Source organism: Panthera leo, chromosome B3 (assembly GCF_018350215.1).
Source record: "Panthera leo isolate Ple1 chromosome B3, P.leo_Ple1_pat1.1, whole genome shotgun sequence".
Classification (NCBI taxonomy): domain Eukaryota; kingdom Metazoa; phylum Chordata; class Mammalia; order Carnivora; family Felidae; genus Panthera; species Panthera leo.
In genome coordinates, this window is record NC_056684.1 from 143,141,497 (window position 1) to 143,163,269 (window position 21,773).

At 53.6% G+C, this 21,773-nt stretch overlaps 1 protein-coding gene across 8 annotated transcripts in view; it reads left to right on the top strand.

Moving 5' to 3' along the window:
- PPP2R5C (protein phosphatase 2 regulatory subunit B'gamma) overlaps positions 1 to 17,407 on the top strand; it is a 127,297-nt gene extending 109,890 nt beyond the window's left edge. For 6 of the 8 annotated variants that reach the window (XM_042944303.1, XM_042944309.1, XM_042944304.1 and 3 more), the window contains 4 exons: positions 637 to 764; positions 3,214 to 3,315; positions 4,758 to 4,830; positions 14,829 to 17,407. In XM_042944303.1, coding sequence (XP_042800237.1) covers positions 637 to 764; positions 3,214 to 3,315; positions 4,758 to 4,830; positions 14,829 to 14,960 — 435 coding nt within the window. In that variant the 3' untranslated portion in view covers positions 14,961 to 17,407. Of the gene's footprint in view, positions 1 to 636; positions 765 to 3,213; positions 3,316 to 4,757; positions 4,831 to 9,164; positions 9,277 to 14,823 lie in introns of all 8 variants that reach the window. The other 2 variants (XM_042944310.1, XM_042944307.1) reach the window with 2 other exon arrangements.
- The last annotated feature ends 4,366 nt before the right edge of the window (positions 17,408 to 21,773 follow it).

Sequence of the window (21,773 nt, forward strand, 5' to 3'; positions counted from 1 at the left end):
TCACCGTGAGCAAGGCGGCCCCACCCATGGGGGGCCACATGCCCGCCCCGTTCCCGTGCCCTTGCTCACTGGCTGTCCCCGCTGGGCTCCTCCTGGCCCTCCTCCAGCCACCGCACCCCCCCCCCCCCCCCCCCCGCACCACCTGACACCTGCCCTTCCTCCATCAGGGCCCTCCTGGGGATGCATTCTGTCCCACACATGTCCCCTTCCTAGCTGCTGCGTGCCCCCCGACGTACCCCTTCTAGTAAATTCATTCTCCCCTCATTGGTCTTCCCCCCCCAGAATGGAAGCTCCACTCCCCCTGCTCACTGCTGACACCTCAGAGCCCCGCGCTGGGTAGGGGTGGGCGGAAGGCGTGAGGAAGGAAGGCGGTTGACCTGTGTCCTCAGCGGTAGCCCAGGGTCCGGCGTAAGTGTGTGTTGAGTGAGTGGAGGAAAGAGCGACCGTCTTCCTGCTGTACAAGAAGTCCTCTCCCTTTGGTCGAGGGCTCTTCAGGGTTACGGTCTGGAGCATTTGGGGCTTGTGGAGATGATTCTCTAACCCAGTGTAATTCGTTGCCTGTTCACAGAGTCGTGGGGAGGGCATTGCTGGATGTTTGTCGCCATGGTCACAACAGCTGTGCCCTCCGTCTTCCAGGTGGCGGAGCGAGCGCTGTATTACTGGAACAATGAGTACATCATGAGTCTAATCAGCGACAACGCGGCCAAGATCCTTCCCATCATGTTCCCGTCCTTGTACCGCAACTCGAAGACCCACTGGAACAAGTGAGCGAGCCGGCTGCCGCCCGCGGGGCCCTGGGAAACTCTGCGAATCTTGCTGATGCCTCAGCCCAATTGGGATCGAAATCTAAGTCTGAGATAGCAGTTAAAAACCAAAACGTAGATTTGTTTGTCTGTCTGTCTGTTGGGCTCACAGTGAAGTAGGAGCGGGACTGTATCTGTGGCCTTGTCTTCGCCTCCTCGCCCCCGTTTCACGCCAACACGGAGGCAGGTTTGTCGGGGCAGCGCCTTCCTGGCCTCGCCGTAGGGACCCCTCCCAAGGAGCTGAAGGCGGCCGCGAAGCCTCACGGGGCGCAGTCCCCGCGGGAGCACGGGGGCCACCCCGAGCCTCGGCCACACTCTCTGGGGACCCCTCCAAAAGAGCACGAGCCACCCGCCTGTGCAAGGGCCGAGCAGGGACTAGAAACACAACCTCGGGAGTCTCGGATTTGCTTCTCTCTCCCTTGTCCTGCCCCTTTAGCAAGGATAGAGACACTGGGCAGCGGTCTTCTGACACCTTGGAGGGAACAGTCAGTGCGGGTTCCCGACTGGTGCTCATGTCACTTACCATTTACGTGACTACGGGCCCCAGGGCTTTGCTGTCGCCTCCTTCTCTCCTTTCTGCCCTTTTTCTATACGATAGTCGTTCAATCAGATCCGAAAGCAGGGGGCAGAGCCTCCATACCCAGTGCCGCCCCCTTGTTTACAGGCGAGGAGAGCGGGACTCGGGGCGGTGGCCGGTGGCGGTCGGGCCACACTCGCGAGCTGGCGGTCCGGCTCGCAGGGTCTCGCGCACACCCTCCCACCGTCCCGGCTCACGTCCTCGCCCCCTCTCGCTCGGCCACAGTTTCCTCATCTGAGAAATAGAGAATGTTGGCATCCGCCTCGGTGGTTTGTGTTGATTCATCACGAAAATCAGTGCTCACGTGCAGAAAGCACTTGCAGCCACCGTCACCTCCTTGGAAGTTCGTGGAGGTGAGGCTGATAGATGTAGGGTCCCAGGCACCTAACAGGTATCCGGTGAACGTTCGCCGTGGGCACGCGGCTGTAGGGGTCGCAGCCCCAGCCACCGGGTCCTGGGTGTGTGCGGCCCAGCAGACCCCGCCTCAGTATATCGACTTTCAGCAACCTTTTCTATGTAACGTGCATTTCTCATTGCGTTCAGCAGGTGACGGAGCGTAGCCCTCGTCCCTGTGTGTCATTTAGTGTGGCAGGAGAGTCAGCAGTGACCGCTGACCGGCTGCAAAGCCCTGCCGGTTGCAAAGAAAGAAGGGTTATTTCAGGTGTTTCCAAATGCGAGTTGGGTATCATGAAGTGAGTTAAGAAGTAGCTGTGAATCGTGCAACAACCACAAAAGCAGCAGCAGCAGCAGCAGCAGTCACGGTTTGAGGCTTAAGTTTTTCTGCCGTTGCTCACGACGCTGTGGGTTGACCAGGCTCTGCTGGGCAGTTCTTGGTTTGGGGAGGTTTTTTGGTCTTAATTTTTCTTTTTTTTAATTATTTTTGAGAGAGAGAAAGCACAAGCAGGGGAGGGGCAGAGAGAGAGGGAGACACAGACTCTGAAACAGGCTCCAGGCTCTGAGCTGCCAGCACAGGGCCCGATGTGGGGCTCGAACCCACAAACTGTGAGATCATGACCTGAGCCAAAGGAAGTCGGACGCTTAACTAACAGCCTCCCAGGTGTCCCAGGGCAGTTCTGCTGACCTCACCGCGGTGTGGCTGTCATCTGATGGCGAGGGGGACTGGCGTCCTCTTCGGACCCCACTGGGTCTCAGAGCAGCGGGGCCTCCCCCCTCTCGTGGGTGTCAGAGCCGGGAAGTTAAGTGCCATTAAGCTATCCTATGGTAATTTTATATTCTGTCTTCCAGAGCTCTGTTTTGGCATGATTAAAAACTTTTCTGTTCTTAATTAATAAGATTAAAAGGAAACTGACGTTTATGGGAAATAAAGGGTTTCCGTTATTGTCCCCAACACATCCCAGTGGGTTTTAATTACGTATACATTCCCAAATGTTTGTTTCTAAGAGAGAAAGGGCGTGAGTGGGGGAGGGACAGAGAGAGAAAATCCAAGCAGGCCCCTGCTGCCAGCACAGAGCCCGACGCGGGGCTCAAACTCACACACGGTGAGATCAGGACCTGAGCCGAGCTGAAGAGTCGGACACTTAACCGACGGAGCCACCTAGACGCTCCTGAACTGTATTTTTTCAAGTTTCAACACTTTTTTATTCTGTTTCCAAGGAAGGTGGTTTTCGGCCGCCGTCAGCCAGGACACCGCACCGAGAGGCCTCGGGGCCGGGTGCTCCGTGAGGGGCCGAGTGGCCGCCGCACGGGCTGGGAGGCCTGGGAGCCTTCGGGCCGAGCGGGGAGGAGGAGGGCTGTGGCCGCGCAGGGCGAGGCGGGGAGGGGTGGAGGGACGGGTGGCGTGTTCGGAGCCTGAACAGGAAGTTCTGCTTACAGGACAATACACGGCCTGATCTACAACGCACTGAAGCTCTTCATGGAGATGAACCAGAAACTGTTTGACGACTGTACCCAGCAGTTCAAAGCGGAGAAGCTGAAGTAAGTTGCCCCCTTCCAAAGCTGCTCCCTTGAAGGCTTTTTCCTCAGTCCTGAATAGACCTCTTCCGCTGTTTGTCCGGAAAAGCTCATCAGGTCTCTAAAGCAAAGTCAAGTCTCTCATACTTGGAAAACAAATGAAAATGTGTCGTGTTAGCTCATCTTCAGAGAACTCCTCTGTCCCCCGCTCCCCTCCCCCCGCCCCGTGCTGCCAGTTCAGTTGTCTCTGCAAAATGCGTGTGCGGACCTAACTTTCAGAATTTTTGCTTTTCTCGGGGAACACGTAAAGGCTGTGAGGTATAGTGATTTTTTAGGTTCACAAGGCAGGAATTTGGATTCTGTCCCATCAGATTTCTGCGAGAGAGCAAGCGCCTATGTCAACAGAGCTTTATCGGGCCCCTTCTGGAGCCTGGCCTGTGTCCTTCACAGAGCCAGGGCCCCACTCTCACGCTTGAAGGGTGTCAGAGTGCGGCGTGGGCTCTGGGCAGACTTTGTTCTTTGCTTCTCTGCCACTAGAAGCTGGCTAAGACAGAGAAACATTGAACGAGTGTAGTTCAAATTACAGGATATTTATGAACAGCCGTAGCATTCATTCTGTAGACAGTATGTACATGTTTACCTGCACGCCAGGCCCTGTTTTAGGCTCCGGCAACACAACAGGGCACGAAACAAAAATCCGTGCCCTCGTGGGTAGTGTGGAGAGGGAAGACAGCAAAACACACAGGAGGACGGCATGTGCAGGGTGTGAGGTGAGGGTCCGCAGAGCAGGGAAGGCGCACGGGCACACGTGCACAGGCCGTCTTCCGGGCCCCCTCCCGGCTGAGCGCGGTGTTCAGATGCGCCACCGGCTCTTCAGAGGGCAAGTATCTTAGCTTTCTGAAAAGGATCTTGCAGCACATTTTCCAGATTTAAAAAAAAAAAAAAAAAAGTTGGGTCCAGGTGGTTAAGTGATTCGCCAAAGGTCATGTGACTCACTGGTGGGGGAATCTGACAGGAACCAGGTCTGAAGACCGTTCCTTTTTAAAGCCGCCCTTGTTGGGACATCGGCTCTTAACCTCAGTGCCTTTACGCTGTGGAATGGTCTCACCTTTCATGGCTCTGTGAGCTTTTCTTCAAAATTATATAGGTCTTCTGGAGAAGCAGCGAAACCAGGAAGGACAGAGACCTGAGATGTACTCGTATAAGTCTTCCTAAGAACCCACATGCCTCAACGTGTTAAAATTCTAGCACATCTAGTTGTTAAATCTTCTCCCCTAAGTCTGGCTTGTGTTTTGCATTTCGTTTTCCATGTTAACCTATATTGTGATCACCACTGTGAAGAATGTGGAGTAGAAACCAGAAAGTGACAGAGGGAAGCAGGTGATTGTGTTGCTGGCCTTGTCATTGTTTCCTCTCTTGAATGTGATCCCTCTCTCTAATGCCAATGACATTTTACTATTTTTCAGAGAGAAGCTAAAAATGAAAGAACGAGAAGAAGCGTGGGTTAAAATAGAAAATCTAGCCAAAGCAAACCCCCAGGTACTAAAAAGAGTAACGTGAAAATGTCTAGGGTATCTCTTGAATGTTTTTATGAGCTAGGAATGTGGCTGCATCATGGGCAGGGAGGGGGTCGGCTTCACTAACCTTGTATGTGGAAATGTCTGCAATAAAAATACTTCTCAACTTTCGTACAAGTAACTTATTTTGCCCCACCAAGTTTTTACCACAGAATTGACCTTTTTTTCCTCTGCTTTTTCAATAAGATCTAAATCTTAACCAATATACTGTGGTAAAAAGAAAGCCAGGATACAACGTCTATTTTGGACCGAGATTATGATTTGCTTTCTCCTCACCAACGTCATAGATGCTGTAGCTAAAACGATACGTCCCTTTCTTTTTAATATCGAAGTCAGTCCAAAAGAAAGGAACATAGATTTGAAATCGATGAAGTACGATGTCCGTGTCCTCTTTTCCTAAAACTAGGTTCCTATACGCTGAGCCTTTTAATCGTTAAAAATTGCCTGACGTCTGCGTGTTAGCAACTAACCCTCTCTCCCGTCCTCGCTAGAAGGTTCCAGCGCGCTCTGGCAGGTGCGCGCACGCGGCGTGTCTCCCGGAGCAGGCGATGCGGTGGCCCGCACGGCGCCCGCCCTGGGGCTCCGAGGGCGGCTGGGGGTTCTGGGTTGTGTGGTCTTTGGTGTTACGCACGCTGGTCTGGGTGACTGGAGCACTGCCTCACGGGCGGGCCCCCTGGTCACGGGGCCACTTTCCTGAAGATCGTCTGTGCGCCTCTCCACCACAGTAACAGCCCGCTGGCGGTCCTCAGGCTCCCAGAAAAGCTTGTACCTGACAAGAACCCCTCGGTACCCTCAAAATCCTAAAAGGCTCGTTGAGGTGAAGCTAGGTTCCAAGCCATCTGTTTCCTTGGGCCAGAGGCGGGCGTAAATCATTTACTAAGTCGGTTGTGCGGGATTCGTGGCGCTCTGACCTCTCATAAAAAACAGCACGTGATCACGAAGCTAAAAGTGTGTGTTGATGTAATGTATCAATCGTGTTCCCTTTGATAAAACCACATTCGAGAGACTTACACCTCAGGAAAGCCGAATGACGTTAAGTGAGGCCTTCCTTCCGCCCTGGAGCTACCCCCACGGCCTTTCCCTGACACGACCGATTCTGTGCTCTGCCACAGAACTGCCCTGTCCACCTGCTGGAACAGAAGGGATGTTGAACGTGAGGCTGGAATACTGACGTTTGTTCCACAACACCGTGAAAGCTCAGATCCAGGGCCGGTGGAGGTGGAGGTGGAGGGGCCCTGCCTGACGGCCCCGTGCGAAGGGCAGCCAGCCGGGCGTCCCGGTCAGGATCGCCAGACACCCCACCACACGCGCACCCCAAACCCACACCTGAAACCAATCAGAAAGGCTGATTTTTAGCTGTGTCGCCTGGAACATAGAAATAATCTCCTGGGAAACCGCATCAAGCTTTCACGTTACAAACGAAAAAGAGTGGGTTGGCTGTGTGACAAACGTGGCCTCGTTTCGCTGCTGTGCTGTCACAGGTGTGCCTTCCGAAACAGAAATTGCTCTCGTTTCCCTTTTCCTGAGCTTCTCCTGAGTTTTCTTACGTGACGCGTTTCCTCCTCTGGGCCGCTCTCTGCTGTGTCCCAGGCAGGCGACGCCGTAAGCGCCCTGGGCTGCACCTGTGGGGAATGTGGCGTTCTGGGCGCTGTGTTGACCATCTCCCCGTTGAAACCATGTGTGACCCGAGCCCCGTGAGTCCTGTCTGCGTGCAGCAGTCCCCGATGCAGCGTCTCCAAAAGGAAAATGCTTCACGAGCTAATGTCTCAGAGCTGAAAAGCGGGGCCTCGGGACTTGATTCTCACTTGAGAGAGAGGGCGTCTTGTCTAAGTCCTAGTCTCTGCTCGCTGTCTGCAACAGCAACGACAAAAGGTAATAACCCAGTGGACGAAACATCCTGCTTCCCGTTTCGGCCATGAAAGCAGTCGGGTCTTTCAAGCTTTGGCTCTGTATCTCAAATCTGCCTTTTTGAGGAACCGATTCAATAGCTTCTTTTTTAGGGCGCATCCCCAGCAGGGCACTGTCTGCCCACCGACCTGTATCTGGAGGTCTCTCCATCTGTCCTGGGCTGGGGGGGTCTACGGCGGCTCCTTTGGGGGGGGTCTTAATGTCCCGCATCATTTAGGTTTTTTTTAAGTCACGAAATACTGAGGATTTCTAACGTAAATGTGTTTTCCGACTCCGCCAAAGAGGCCAAGTCACAGGTGACTGCTTATTTCCGCCTGACTTTGGCGGGATTCGTGTGCAAGGAAGACAGGCACTCGTGTGAAATCGGGTGCCACCTGCTTCCCTCTGAGAGACGGGCCCCTCGGGGCGACGTGTGTGTTCCTTCACCCTGCCGTGACCCCAGCCTCAGCAGAGGTTTTTACTCCTCGTAAGAGTCCTCTCCTGCGGTGGCCGCTGTGTGGCCCTTTTGTTGCTGAGACCGGTCTGTAGCATTCTTGTTCCCACCTCTCTTTGCCCTGAGCTCCAGAGAGGACCAGGGGCCCCACACGGCTCTCCCACTCCCACATGGAGTGCGCCCCGCTTTTCCCTCGGAGCAGCCAGAAGCTGAAATGCTGGTTAAAAAGCAACCCCTGTGCCTCCTCGTGAGAGTCGTGGTTCCTCGTGCTGCTCTGAGCCCCTGAGGTGCTGTGCCCAGGCAGCCACTGCACTTGGCAGATGGGCACCAGCCGGGTGTCCTGAGTCACGGGACATTCCCCAGATACCAAGACGAGAACAGGACACAGCTTCAAGGAGCTTAGGATCCGTGAGGGGAGCCAGATGGAAGCAAAGAGAATTCATTTCAGATGGTCAGATTATAACCCAGGAGATGCTGGAGAGGAAGCCAGGAGGTCTGCTTCCTGCCTCTGACGGGGACGCGTAAAGACACCCTGTGGCGGTGGCACGGCCACGGCCGAGGTGTCCCCAGCAGGAGGGCTGAGCTCCTTGGAGGGGAAGTCTCAAAGGGGACCTCCCCAGTCTGAATTTGGGGGAAGGTCCTCGAGGCAGAGAGAGCAGAGTCAGGAATCCGAGTTGTTCGGCACAGGTGGACTGTTGGCTATGGAGGAGCGGCTGGGTTGGTCTGGACGAGGGACGAAGCTGGAGACGGAACAAATGTCGATTTTATCCCCAAAATGGATGCAGGTGTTAGTGTCTTAAGGAGAGAAGTGGTGTCGTCAGACTTGCATTCCAGAAAGTTCTTTGTGGCAGCCAGGAGGATGGGGTACTGGGAGGGGCCCGCCCTGGGGGCTCGTAGAAGTATGTGGCCGAGGCTGGGTTGACAGGAATGGTGGGAGGGAGGGCCGTGTCTGAGGGCCCAGCAGCGCTGTGAACAGAGGCCAGGCAGGGAGACCCCCGGGGAGCGGGGAGCCATCGGGAGGGGCAGGGAGGCAGGAGGGGAACCGGAGCAGTCTCGGGGCGGTTGTGTTCCGTCCGTTGGGCCCGTCGTGTCCAGAGAGGCCGGGAGGGTAAAACCCGATGACTGGCTTAGCAGCCAAGAGCTCCCCCAGCCCCAGCGTCTGTGGTACCATTGGAGGGGCCGTGGGGAGGGAGTGGGGGCGCGGGCAGCTCCCTCAGTCCCTCCCGTCAGCCCAGCGACGTGTTTGCGGGGCACCTGCTTGCGGCTCCCCCACCCCCGTGTCTTCCTCCCCTGCCCTCCCCCTCACAGACAAAGGGGACACGTAGCTCACTGTCACCATCACAGCAGCCCTCTGCCGTGACCTTACCCCGCGTCCTACTCAGAGACAGAGACGCCCGTGGCCAGAAACGCGTCTGCGGCTCCCAGAGCCCAAGGACGGTGGGTCCCAGGGCCGCCCGGACCCGAAGGCACACCAGCCCTTCCCTCCGTGCCCGGCCCCGGGGTCGCAGCGTGCGACCCAGCCGTCCCAGCCGGCTGGCGGAGTGGCGGAGTTCCGGCTAGAGAGCAGAGATGCCGAGGGTGTGGACACGGGGGTGGGGCTGATAAGGCGGTTCCAGTGAGAGCGTGGGGTGAAGGGGTGAGGCCGGCAGGTGCGTGCAGCCGGGGTGGTGAGCAGGGGCTGTCGGCATGGAGCGGTCCAGGTGGGCACGTGGACTCCGGCCCGGGGACCGGGGAAGGCTCTGGAAGGGAGGCTGCAGCCTGCGTCGCGCTCCTTGCCCGGTGCCCCGCGGGCCGAGGAGAATGAAAGGGCTCTGGTTTGTGAGGCCCCGCAGGTCCGGGCCGGAGGGGGCCCCGGGGAGGGCGCCGGCGGGGAGACGTGCCCCCCGCCAGGATGAGACCCTTGGCGTCCACAGCCTGAGCGCGAACAGAGAGGGGCTCCCAGCTTTGCGTTGCAGCATGCGGTGTGTCGTGAAGCGAACACCGTGAGCCTCCCGGTGGCAACGGGGACGGACGGGCCTCTGTCTGAAGATGTGCAGACGCTGAGAGAGACAGTGAGCGGACAGGCCCCGCCAGGTAACAGCGCGCAGAGCTGAGCTGGGGTGCGCCCGCGCCAGTTTGTCTGAGAAACACTTGTAGGAGGTGACGGGATCCAGGCCAGCGCCTTCGGTGTGAGCCCGGCGAGAGACTCCGTGTCGGGAAGCTCGGAGACAGTCGCAGCTCCATACGTCCTAACGATCAAAGTACCGGGCGGAATCTTTGAGAGTTTTGATTATTTGCCTCGTTTATATTAACAGTAATGATCTCAGCCCTTAACTGTCCTTCAGATGTCAACCTGGGCGAAAATCGGACCTTTGGCAGTGGTGTCCCTCTGCACCGTCCCACGTGCTGTGGCGCCGGGGCGTCCCCTGTCACGCCCCCACGGCCCCAGGACACCGGGCAGAGAGCCTCATTCTCCTCCCCTTCGCACTGCCTCCCGGGGCCGCTCAGGAGCCAGGGACGCCTGCAGGCCGGGATCGTTGTCAGGACCACCTCACGCCACGCCTGTGCTCAGGTGGTTTGTTTCCACGGTGGTAGAAATACCTGTTCAGATCACCACCGATCCAGAGACGGACGTTTCTTACTAAACCGGGAAGATGTACCGTGTGGGCTCCGAAGAGGGTCATGTGCCAAGTCCCTGCCTGCGCGAGGAGCCTGTCACTTGCTGAGTTTCTCTGAACGTGCCTACCTGTCTTCACTTCCTGGGACCCAGCACAGTCCTGCCTGGATCGGGGTGTGGGCGGCGCGGGGGGACGTGGGCCTCGCTGACTCTGCAACTTGAATCCCCGGGGGCCAGCTCCACGAGTCCTGGTGACAACCAGTGCTACGATGCCGAAGCCTGAAAGGTCACGCGGGCCAGACCGTGTTGTGCACCGGATACAGGTGGATGCAGCGTCGTCAGTGCTTGGAACCCACTGAAGCAGAGAGGGTGCTAGTAAGATTCCACTCCCCACCTGCTCGGATGGGGCCAGGCGTTAGCAAGAGCACGGGACCTCCTCCGTCCAGGCCGCACGGGGCTGCCGAGCCCTCGAAGCGTGGCCACCTGCGCCGAGCCGTTGTGCCGTCAGCCGACAGCACGGGAGCTCCCAGGCTCGGTATGAAGAAAAGGATGCAAAAACCTCTCATCCGTAATTTTCTGTTGTTGCGATGATAATAGCATTTGGGGTATATCGGGCCGAATAAAAAATACTTTTAAAATTAATTTCATCTATTGCCCTTTACTTTTTTAATGTGGCTACTAGAAAACTTGGAGTTCCATACTTGGAACACGTTATTTTTCCATTGGGCAGCACTGGTCCAGACTCCTTTTTTCATAGAGCTGCCCAGAGAGGGCGACCCCACTGGCCAAGTCCATGCCGCTTCCTGCCCAGCCAGCCCCTAGCCTTCGCTGAAGATCAAACCTTGAAAATACGGGGGAGAAATGCAGAACACTCCTAGTAAATGTAATCCAGGTAGATTCCGTAATTTCCTTACAAGTAATATTCTTAGCAATTAACAAAGTTAAGAAAAAATTATATGTTTCTCTGTACTGGCTCTGGAGGTGTTAATTTTCCTACTTCTTTTTTTTTTTTTTTTTTTAACTGAGACAGGGTCATTTTTTAAACTACCGTTTTGGTTTTACGGCTCACGGTATGCTAAAGCCATGAGAGCTTGCCCATCACTTGCAGACTCAGAGAAAATCAGATCAGTGTCCCTCCTACCAGGACGTTGCCCAAGAATTTGTGACCACATTCGTTTTTAAGTCGCATAGACCATGCAGAGTTGGAAAGGAAATTGGCCGAAAGGAAATTGTGCATTAAATAGTTTGGCTTTGGAGGCTTTTGGGTTTGTTCAGTTTTCTGTTTTGGAGGGGTTTTTTTGGGGGGGGTACAGCCTTTGGTCCAGTGCAGGGAGAGAATGACCTGTGTCCAGAATGTAATGGAAGTGTACATTATGGTCCTATTTATGATTTAAGGTGACTCTAAGGGATCAAGTATTTGTTCAAGAATGCAAACCAAAAGAGCATTCTAATGTTGAGTGAAAAACTGCCTCTTAGAGTTGACCCTAGTATTTGTGGGCCCGCCAGTCCCAAGAACACCTTCCACATGGTGGACGCACCCCCCTTTCCTTAGCACAGGGCACAGCTCCTTCCCAGGGGAGCACCTTCCACATAACGTGAAGGGATCGCTGTCAAATCACCTACCCACTTAGTGCTGAGTTTCCTAGAGAACTCTTGTATCATGACTCTTGAAATGATATGAAATAAGTTTTTCTATGTATTCGACAGTTCTACAAAAATTATTTGCCCGCCCCTGCCTCTTAGATTTCTATGATCACGTTCCTGGGTCAGAAGACTGGATGCCATTAAAATACCACTTCTCCCCAAATTAACGTGATCTCAGTCAGACTCCCAGCACACTTTTTATTTTTTTTAATGACATGCGGATTCTAAAATTCATATGGAAACACAGAGGACCCAGAATAGCCAAAACAACTTTGAAAAAGAATAAAACTGGAAGATTAATACCACCCAATTTGAAGACTTCATATCGATTTCAACAGTTCAGTGGAATCCACCCCTCCCCCAATCTCAAACTATCTAGATGAATATATTTATAGTGCAGGCTCTTAGGTATAATATTTGATACGATAGACTCTTACGAATTTGAAAAATGTTGGAGTCATATTCCTGAAACTCTCAAAAACTCTGCTGTTAAAGCAAGGAGAAGATACCTAGATGCAGGAAAGTTATGTGCACAATTTGGAGAGCAAATAACAGCTAAAAATTAAAATTTGAATATTTTCAGTGCGCTTCTAATTTTGTTTTTGGCTAATTTTATTTTTTGCAAGATAAGTCCACACTTATTTAAAACGATTTGAACGTCAGCCAGAACGGGAGGCATAAGAGGTGGATGGCAGAACTGTACCAGGGGAGGGAAGGAAGTCCTCCGGGAGGGGGGGCGGTGGTTGGTTGGAATTTTCTAGAGAAATACAAATTATATGTTGACCTGTGAGAACCACGATTTGTTTTGTTTTTGAGAAACTTGTATAACCCTACATAGAACATCCGAAGAAAAATAGTAAATTGCGTGTTTATGACATTTCTACCAGAGATGTTTAAAATGTTTACAATTCTCATTGGTAACAGTCAGTTGGGAGAAAAGCAGTGTCAACCATGCAAATAAAGAAGGTGTAGACAGACGAAAGGTGGGAAGCAAAGGTACAACTTAACACGTAGAGTGTGTTTAAGGCTCGTGTCCTCGGGCGAAGCCCTGACAAACTAACGTTGGACATGAAGTATCTTCCCGCTTCCCCCTGTCGTTCCAGCTTGTGGTGGGAAGGACTGAGGGCTTCCCTCGAGAAGCCCTGACTGGTTGTGTCCTCAGTGGCATAGTAAAAACGCGCACCGTCATGTGTCCGCGAGGCCTGCTCTCCTGCTACCACTTAACTGTATGAACTTGGCCTTTCAGACCTGCGGACACGCAGCCGACAGAGGCCCGGCCTCCAGCCCTTCCTTGCTCTATCCCCACCCCCACCCCGCCATCCCCTCTGCTCGTGCTCCCTCCTCCTTCCCTGCCTGCTGTGCTTCTGGTCTTTTCCCTCTCATGGTTCGTGAAAATCACGCTCTGCCCTACCTGCCAGGCTAAGATGCCCGCGCAGAAAGGCCCAGACGTGCCCGGCACCCTTGCCGACCCTTCGGGTGATCGGGGCTCATGTTTGTTCTCTCCGCTTGCCTGCACTGGTTCCAGTTCCGAGGTTTTTACTGTTGGCTTTTTCTGTCTAAAAGTTGCTTCTCTGGAATGAAGGCCTGTGTTGGCAGTGGTTAAATATTTCCAGGACGTCAAAGTGTTGGTTTCGTTTGGCCTCGCTTAGGCTTTATTTTACAGCTGCACGTGGAAGGGACACAAAATCCAGGGTAGAATTTTCCCTCTTGAGTGTCTTGTGGGCCAAAAGCAAACGTGCGTCGGCACCGTGACTGACAGTCCTCAGGGCGCGTGCCCTCACGGCCTCCTGACTCAGGCGGCTCTCCAGAAACCATCTCTGGCTAGTTTTCAGGGGGAGAACTCAAAATCCCCACCTTTACCATCACCGAGTGTTAATTTCCAAGTAACATTTCTAGAAATATTCCTGACATGTCGCACAACGTTCCTTCCGAACCCTGACGTTGTTGCCGTTTCCGTAGATAAATTTGCAGAAAATCTCCCCAGGAAATGTTAGCTCTGCAAAAGATGGGAACTTTCCACGTATGACTTTTCCGCAGGCTCTGGAATTGTTCTTAAAAGCCAGGAAAAGTCTACTTTCTGTCTGCTGAGGGTAGACATCCAGGAACTGTGAGAGGCTGTGGTTATGTCCTTCCTGTCAGACGACTGACTTCCCTCGAATTTTCTCCGATAAGGCATTAGTTCTCTACCGCAAAGAGAATGTGTTCTCTTTAAACTCTGTCTTCTTTTTGATGGAGACGCTAAGCAGAAAGGCTTGGTTCTGGTTAAAGTGTGCAACTAATTGGCAGTCTTCTGGTGGATATATGGCGTTGAGATGACTTAGGTGGCTCGTTTCGTTTCAGAAGTACTGGCATTAATGCGGTAGCTCTGCATCAAAACTGAGTGATTTGTGGAATTGTTAATCATGGAGATGTGGGCGCTTTTGGTGCAAACTGCCCAGATCAGGCCCCCCACCCCGCTTTCTTTGCAGATTCACGATGCTCTAAAGCCTCGTGGAAAAATAGGAACCTTTTTTTTTTAAATGTTTAAGTGAAGGGGCACCTGGGGGGCTCAGTCAGTTAAGCCTCCGACTTTGGCTCAGGTCATAATCTCGTGGTTCATGGGTTCGAGCCCCGCTTAGGGCTCTGTGCTGACAGCTCTGAGCTGGGAGCCTGCTTCGGATTCTGTGTCTCCCTCTCTCTCTGCCCCTTCCCCACTCATGCTCTGTCTCTCTCTCAAAAATAAATAAGCGTTAAAAGAAATAAATAAATATGATTAAGTAAAACCTAAAAACTGAACTTGAGGAAGAGAATGAGGTGGAGAAGGGGGTCTTTTATTTCTTATTCTTAATATTGGGAAATTTTATGTGAATAATTAAAATACTGTTTTTCTAAGTCCTAGAGGGCTTGTCCCCACAAGCGACCCATTTAGCACCTCTTCCCTTGAAGACCTTTTTCCAAATTTGACAGAAGTTTGAGACCTTTGCTTGACTCCAAATCCAGCGTTAATGTGTTTCTCTTCCATTCGTTTTATCCACCTCCAAAGGAAATTTCCACTTTCTGAACGGCTTCGGTAGCGGGCATCGGCATAAAAATGCCTTTCGTCCTCTTTGATGAAGTAGGAGGGTTTTGATAGCGATGAGGTTTGCTGAAACCAGTGGATTTGCAAGACAGAGGGGTGTGGAGTGCTGGGTGCAGAGCCACACTTTTTAGACCGGATTGCCAGCCCATCACCCTGGTGGTTAGGTCGTCTCCAACGGCCCAGGCCGTGGGGGGTGAGGCCCGCGCCACAGAGTTCTCAGGGCAGCCCTGGAGCGTGCGTGCTGGGCTCCCGGCCCACGGCTGCCCTCTGACCCCTGCGTGGCCTCGTTGGTCGCCAACGTCCCTGCATTTTTGATTCCAGGCCCAGAAAGATCTGAAGAAGGACCGGCCCCTCGTGCGCCGCAAGTCTGAGCTGCCTCAGGACCTCCACACCAAGAACGCCTTGGAGGCTCACTGCAGAGCTGACCAGCTGGTCTCCCAGGACGGGCGCTAGTCCCCCGGAGGACCGCGTCGGGCTGGGGACGCCTGCTCTCTCCTGGAGTCTGTAGAAAATACATCCCTTGTGTGCCATACAAATCAGTTACACTCAGAGTCCGAGCTTTTCTTCCACCCCGTCTGTAGGCAGCGACACACTCTGCCTCAGCTCGAGATTAGGAGTTCAAACAATGGTGGCTTCCCCGATGTGTCCGTGGAGCCCGAGGGCCACCGGCCGCGTCCCCGGCGCGTCGTCTCGGCCCCGGCACGGCCCCCCGTAAGACGGCTTCCCCAAATCAGAGCTAAGGAGAGCACCCTAGACATCTTCACGTTCGGCCCAGACGGAATTCGCGATCGTTTACCATAAGTGGTTCTGTGATCGTGTGGATGTGCTTCAGATCAGAGGAACACTTGAAACAGAAACGCATCGCGTATTCTTGAAGATTCTACAACCTCTTCGATTGTTTCCACGTGACTGTTGCGCCAGTAGTCAGTCGTTTTCTCTCCTTGCTCTCTCTCTTTTTTTTCCCTTTTCATCTCGTTGAAGTGGTCCTTTGCTGTCATCATTCTAACACAACTTACTGGGAAAAGTGACATGACAATCCTCGGCCACTGTGTTTTCCTGAGGTGTTTCTTTACTTTGCCTGATGACCCGTGTGCCGTGTTACTCTCGTGTACAGCTAAAGCCATACTTCCAAGCCCGCGGCCCAGCACCAGGGACTCCACGAGTGAGCTCGTAGGAGAAAGGTGTTTTTAGAAAACGGCTTTCTCCGTCCACCTTGACCGGAATTGGAATTTTAAAACGATGTGTCCCCTCTTTTTTTTTCTTTGCATTTTTTTGTCTCTACTGACACACGGTTGCCCTTTAACGAGGCTCTTGAATGAATAAAATTCTCATCTCTAAGAATTGATTTGATACATTTTGTAGAAAGTTAGAACGAGACCCTCTCGAGCTCGGCCAGTCCGGCCCCCGCCTCTGGGCATAAAGTAACAAAAATGCCACCAGACGCCACCGTCCGTGCCGGGCGCCGCCCCGACATCCGCTGGGTGCCGGACGCGGGCCCGAGGGCTCGGACGGGCAGCCGCCAGGGCCGCGGTGAGTCCTTCCCCGCCGACCAGAGCACGCGGTATAAACACCTCATCAGGAAAAGACAGTGTCTGAGTTTCCATGGGTCTTCAAATGCTGCTATAGATCCACAGATTTCCCTGCATGTTCTGAGCTTTCTGTTTGAATGGAATCGCACGAGGAGAAAAACCCTTCGCCCGTGGTGCGTCCGCTCCGTATTTCTCTCAGGGTGGCCAGTATTTTGACTTCCTTATCCTGCTTGAAAGCTATTTGAGATGTGTACTGCTATCCCGAGCAAGTGATTCAGTTTCCTTGGTCTGTGGCCTAAGATGCTATAAGTTCGTGTTAAATGTCGCTGATGCGCAGAAGATGAGATGTGGCTTCTCTCAGGCTGTCCGCTCTGACTCGAGGTCGCGGGTGTCCGCTGACACGTTGTGGGAAGCGGACCTGGGCCCCGGGCAGCTGTGACGCCCGCTGCTCCGGGGTCGCCTCCGTCCCTCTGTCCGCAACGTCTGTGTCCCCGCGTCCCGGAGGAAGGTTGCAGAGGGGGGTGGCGGGGTGGGCCCCGTGTTCGGAGCAAGGGCTCCCTGAAGAAAACCGCCCCAGCTGGAAGCAGGAAGGGCCACCTTGGGAGAAGAAATGCTTCCTGAGAAACTTGACAAGTACCTATCAATTGTACCATTATGAAATGTATCCTTTAAAAACAAAAAGTTTAGATGCCTTCTCCTTTTGAGGGAAAAAGGGTGCTTTTTATTGTATAAAGCAGCGTCTTATGTATTTTGATATACCATTGTTTGAACTTCCGTCTTTAGCTGATAGATCCTCAGATATCCTCGATTCTGGATGTTCAGTATGTGTGCGAGAGAGGGTCCTGGGAAGGCCCCCCCCTCTGCCCTCGGTAAAAAGCGAAATATCCTTGTCTGGGTGACTGTATGAAGCTCAGCCTGTAAAAACACCTTTTTTGTCGAGCTTTTATCTCTGCTCTTTATTGAAGACAAACATTCACCAAAAAGGGGGGAAAAAAAAGTTTTGAGAGAAACTAATTTTCTTTGACGAGAGTATTATTTCATATTTTGGCCTATTAAAGTTTTCCTAGTTAGTACTCAGATTCCCTGTGCTAATTGTTCGACTTCTATAAGATACACCATTTATTATATTATATAGATACGCCGTTTATCCTGCACCAAACTGATTTCAAAAGTACGACACTGAGAACAAACTGGTGACTGTTTTTCTTCGTAAAGTCCCGCATCCGGCATCTTCACTGTTTCCAGACTGTATCTGTACATCAGAAATGTCCGAGTGTCTTTTTAGTGTGGCTTTAGTATGGCTTCCTTTTAATATTGTACATACATTGTATCTTTGTTTTATGGTAATAAGTAATAAAAATGTAGACTTCATATTTTGTACAAAATGTCCTATGTACAGAATAAAAAAAAGTTCATAGAAACAGCAAAAATAGGTAAGTGGCACAATTATTTTTCTTTAGAAGATATCTGTAACTTTCCGCTTTAGTGAAATGTTAAGTACCTACATATTTTTTAACATTTTGTAATTCAGAACTTTTTGTTTCGACATTGTTTATGAAGAGAAAACTTCATACACTTGCCATTTAATATGCTCTTTTATCTAATTTTAAAAAACTCTAAAAATGGTGTATTATATGGACTAAATAAAGAACATGTGAATTTTACTGCTCATCATGAAACTAAATTTAGCCACGGTGTCGGGCCAGCTGGTCCTGGTCACTATCGAGTTTCCCTCCGGGCTAGGCAGCCATGCCTGGGACACCGGCCGGGGGATGGGCAGTGTGGACGGAGTCCCTCGCTCCAGCCGGGCGTGTGCTGGGCCCTCCTGGGCTCGTCCCGTGGGCTCATCCTTCACTTCCCCAGGGGAGAGAGCAACGGTGCCTCTCTCCACCGGCTCTCCTCTCCTCTCCTGAGTAGGCACGTGTGAGTCAGAACACGGTTTCTAGAAATGGAATCATTTGAGCCCAAATCGTGATGTTTAAAAAGGATTCTTGAAAAAAAGAAATGAATGTCTTGCAAACAGAATCGCTGAGAATCTGAATTTGGGGTCCCCCCCCCCTCTTCTTCACGGGGATCTTCACCGATCCCACCAATGCTGTTGATGAAAAGTCAACCAAAGACGCAGAGTCGAGTTGCTTCCTCAAGTCGTTGCCACGAGCCACCCATGCCCTTGGCTGTGCTTGGTGACCTTCCAGCGGCGGGTGGGGCTCACTAGTTCCCTCTCTCTGTCCCAAGTCTTGTGACCCCTCACGAGTAAAAGCACAGGAGGTGTCGCCCTGGGCCCGGGGGTGTATTGAAGGGGCCCAGCCCCCCGCGGCGCATGGTCCTTGCACATGGTAACTCCATGGGGAAGTTTGGGGAACCGCGCGTACCCCACTTCACCCCGGGCAGGTACGCTGGTCAGAGGACACCTTAAACGTGGCGCAGCAAGGAGCTCGCTGGGCCCTGGGACCGGGTGGTGGACCAGGGGAAGCCAAGGGTAGCACCCTGGGGCGCAGGAGCCCCTGGGAGAACCCAGTAAATGGACGCTTGCCCTGGTCTGAGTCCAGCTTCGTGCCGCCCTTCTCGCACGGCAGCAGGGGCCCCGGCTGTGTCTCCTTCCCCGAGAAGCGGGACCTTCGTGCTGTCGGGGGCTGCCCGACGCTGTGTTCCTTTACTTGCTTCTCGTGACCCGGCAAAGTATCTGCCCGTGTCCATCCTCGCTGACCGGTGAGGACACGGGCTCGCAGAGGTCAGGTCACCTGCCCAAGGTCACATGAGTACTCAGCGGAGCTAGGTTCCGGCCCACACAGTGTGGCCCCGGGGTCCATCGCCTCCCCTGAGGAACGCCTGAGTCCTACAGGTGAACACAAGAGGGCCACTGCCTGACTGTGACTTCACCTTCTGGAACTGGAGGGACCCGGAAACCATCCAGCCCGGTGGCCCCTTCACATACACACTTCGGAGGCCACTGTTTTTACATAGATCTAAAGTTTGTAATATTTGAACTACTTAAAACTCAAACGTGTCATACCAACTGTCAGCCCTTCGGGGACCCCCCCCCCCCAACTCATTAGCTTCTGTCCTCATCAACTTTATGATGTTACTATATGAACCCGTAAATCAGTCAAAACATCAGCTCTTTAATATTTTGGTTTTACGTAAGATTTCATTGGGGGGGGGGGGTGGAGAATGGATTCCACCATCAAAAAGTTTGAAATCCACTAAGATTAACTCTTTTAGGGAAGGAAATCGAAGGGGGAGAGTTGCTCTCCAGACTGTTCATGGCTGAGCGTTTCCCCACTCTGGCTCACTCTTGCATCTTTCTGCTTTTTACAGAAGTTTTCTGTAAATTCCACAGCACTTTTTGGTAGTGGAGGAAAGAATCTCTTTTTTTTTTTTTTTTTTTTGAGAGTGTGTGTGAGCAGGGGAGGGGCAGAGAGAGGAAGAGAAAGAGTCCTACGCTCAGCATGGAGCTCGACGCTGGGCTTGATTTCATGACCGTGAGTGAGATCATGATCTGAGCCGAAATCAGGGGTCGGACGCTTAACCAACTGAGCCACCCAGGCGCCCGTCTTCTGATCACCCCCAGTTCGGGGTACACGTGGCTTAGTTTACCCCTGTGGGGCTTTCAGAGACAGTCCCATAAATATAAGCTGGAGCCGAACTCAGCTTTGTGGTTTATTTTATAGGACGACGTATATCACTGATGGCTAATCGATCACAACAGGTTTCTGACCCATCTGTCTTTCTCCAGTTTTATTGACATGTAATTGACATGCAGCCCAGTGTCCGTTCCACCAACGACCTGACTTGCATAAGGTGCTGCGAAACGAAGTTTCTCGTGAATGCCGGCCTCCTCGTTTAGCTACCCCAAAGAAAATCTGGATTCCTGAACTAAGAACAGCCAGTAAGAAACACTTTGTGAACACTCAGCGGTGCGGGAGGAGGAACAGCCGCGGGGTAGTGGGCGTCTCAGCTGCGGGAAGCCCCCCACCGGCCCCGGAATCAGACACGTACAGGGAATCGCTTTTCCCCAGCGGGTCTGTGTCCCAGCGGCGTCTAATAGAGGCACTCGGGCTCTGCCTGTCTCACGCACACGCACACCCCAGCGTGCTCCCGCCAGCTCTGTGCAGAATCAGGATATGAATTCGAGCGGGCACTGGGAATACATGGTAACACTGAGAGGTCAGCCTAAGGTCACCTGTCCGTCTCCGGCAGGTGCCGTCACCGTGGCACACTCTTCATCTCTGCCTCCAAAACGCATCTTCTAGAAACCTGCCTCAAACTTGTTGTAAATTTCAGGGCCCCTTGTAACCGGTGACGGCAAGGGGTTAGTCCCCTGCCCCTTTCCTTGGGGTTTCCTCCTGGAGCCCCAGGTTCCACTCCTAACACCAGGTAGATGAGCAGAGCATTGAGGAAGCTGTTCAGCACCCACGTAATGAGGCCGTGTTGGGACCTTGCTGAAAATGGGTTCCCTGATGGGTAACTCAGCCCAGAGTGAGCGCGCTGCCTGAGGCTGGAGACCAGAGCGGGGCCATCTCCTGAAAAACCAGAGTGTGGGGCAGCGCTGAGCCCTCACGATCCAGGCCGACCCCCAAGGCCACGTTCGCTGGCTGCTCTTGAGCTCAAAAGGGAGCGATGTCGATAATAAGCCTCACTACTCCATGAGTCATTTTCTTTCGTTCGATGTTGCCAAAATGCAGAGGACCGTGTGGTGGCAGTTTCCTCTAGGAACGCCGGAGGCTGCTGCTTCCGGGGCTGTATCCTGGTGAGTTTCAAGAAGACCAGGCCAAGAAGCCCGCCACGTGGCCTGACGCCACGAGAAGAGCGTGGGAGCGGGTGGGTGTCGACCTGCCCGGCCGGCTGAGGAACTTTGGGGGGAAGGGCCGCTGTCACACTGGGGACAGTGGGGGACACCGGTTAAAATCAGCAACAGGCAAAGCTGCATAGGGCGGAGCCGTAGTGGGAGAGGCCAGGCTCAGAGCTCGGGTGTCCTTCCCCCGAGGTCGCTCCCCCAGTGGCACTGCCTACGTGGTGCGAACCAGGGAGCCTCGATATCCAGACTGTTGGGTTGTTTTTTTTCCTTAGGTCTACGCGTTTTGAGAGAAGGGAGAGAGCATGAGCGGGGGAGGGGCAGAGAGAGAGGGAGGCACAGAATCCAAAGCAGGCTCCGGGCTCCGAGCCGTCGGCCCAGAGCCCGACGCGGGGCTCGAACCCGCGAACCGTGAGATCATGACCTGAGCTCACCTAGGGGCCCCGCTGTTGCATGGGGGTGACTCACATTGACGTGGCTGACCTTTGTGCCCAGCGCCCCCAGAGGTGCAGCCCGCAAGCCACGCCGCCATCACACTGTCAGCGTGGACCAGCCAGCATGGCCCAAGGCCCCCAGGGCGACAGACACTCCTCAGGCGGGGCTTAGGGAGCAGAAGCCAAACCTCTCCTTGGGCACCGTGAGCCCCTCACCGCACGGAGGTCCTTGCAGACGAGGGCAGGCGCGTTCATTCGCCGGCCGAGGCCACGGCGCGCAAGGGCACCGGCGGGAGCCCGACCCGCAGGGCCCCTGCCTCAGCCCTTCCCACGGCACAGCCGCGTACAGACGACTACGGGAGGGGCCCGCTGGCTCCGTCGCGAGACCTGCTGTCCAGTTAACCCGTTTGAGAAGGCAGAGGACTCCAGCGAGCAGACCGCCAGCCTGACGACAGAAGGAAACAGACCCCAAAACGTCTGGGCCGCTCCCAACGACTCTGGGAGGGCG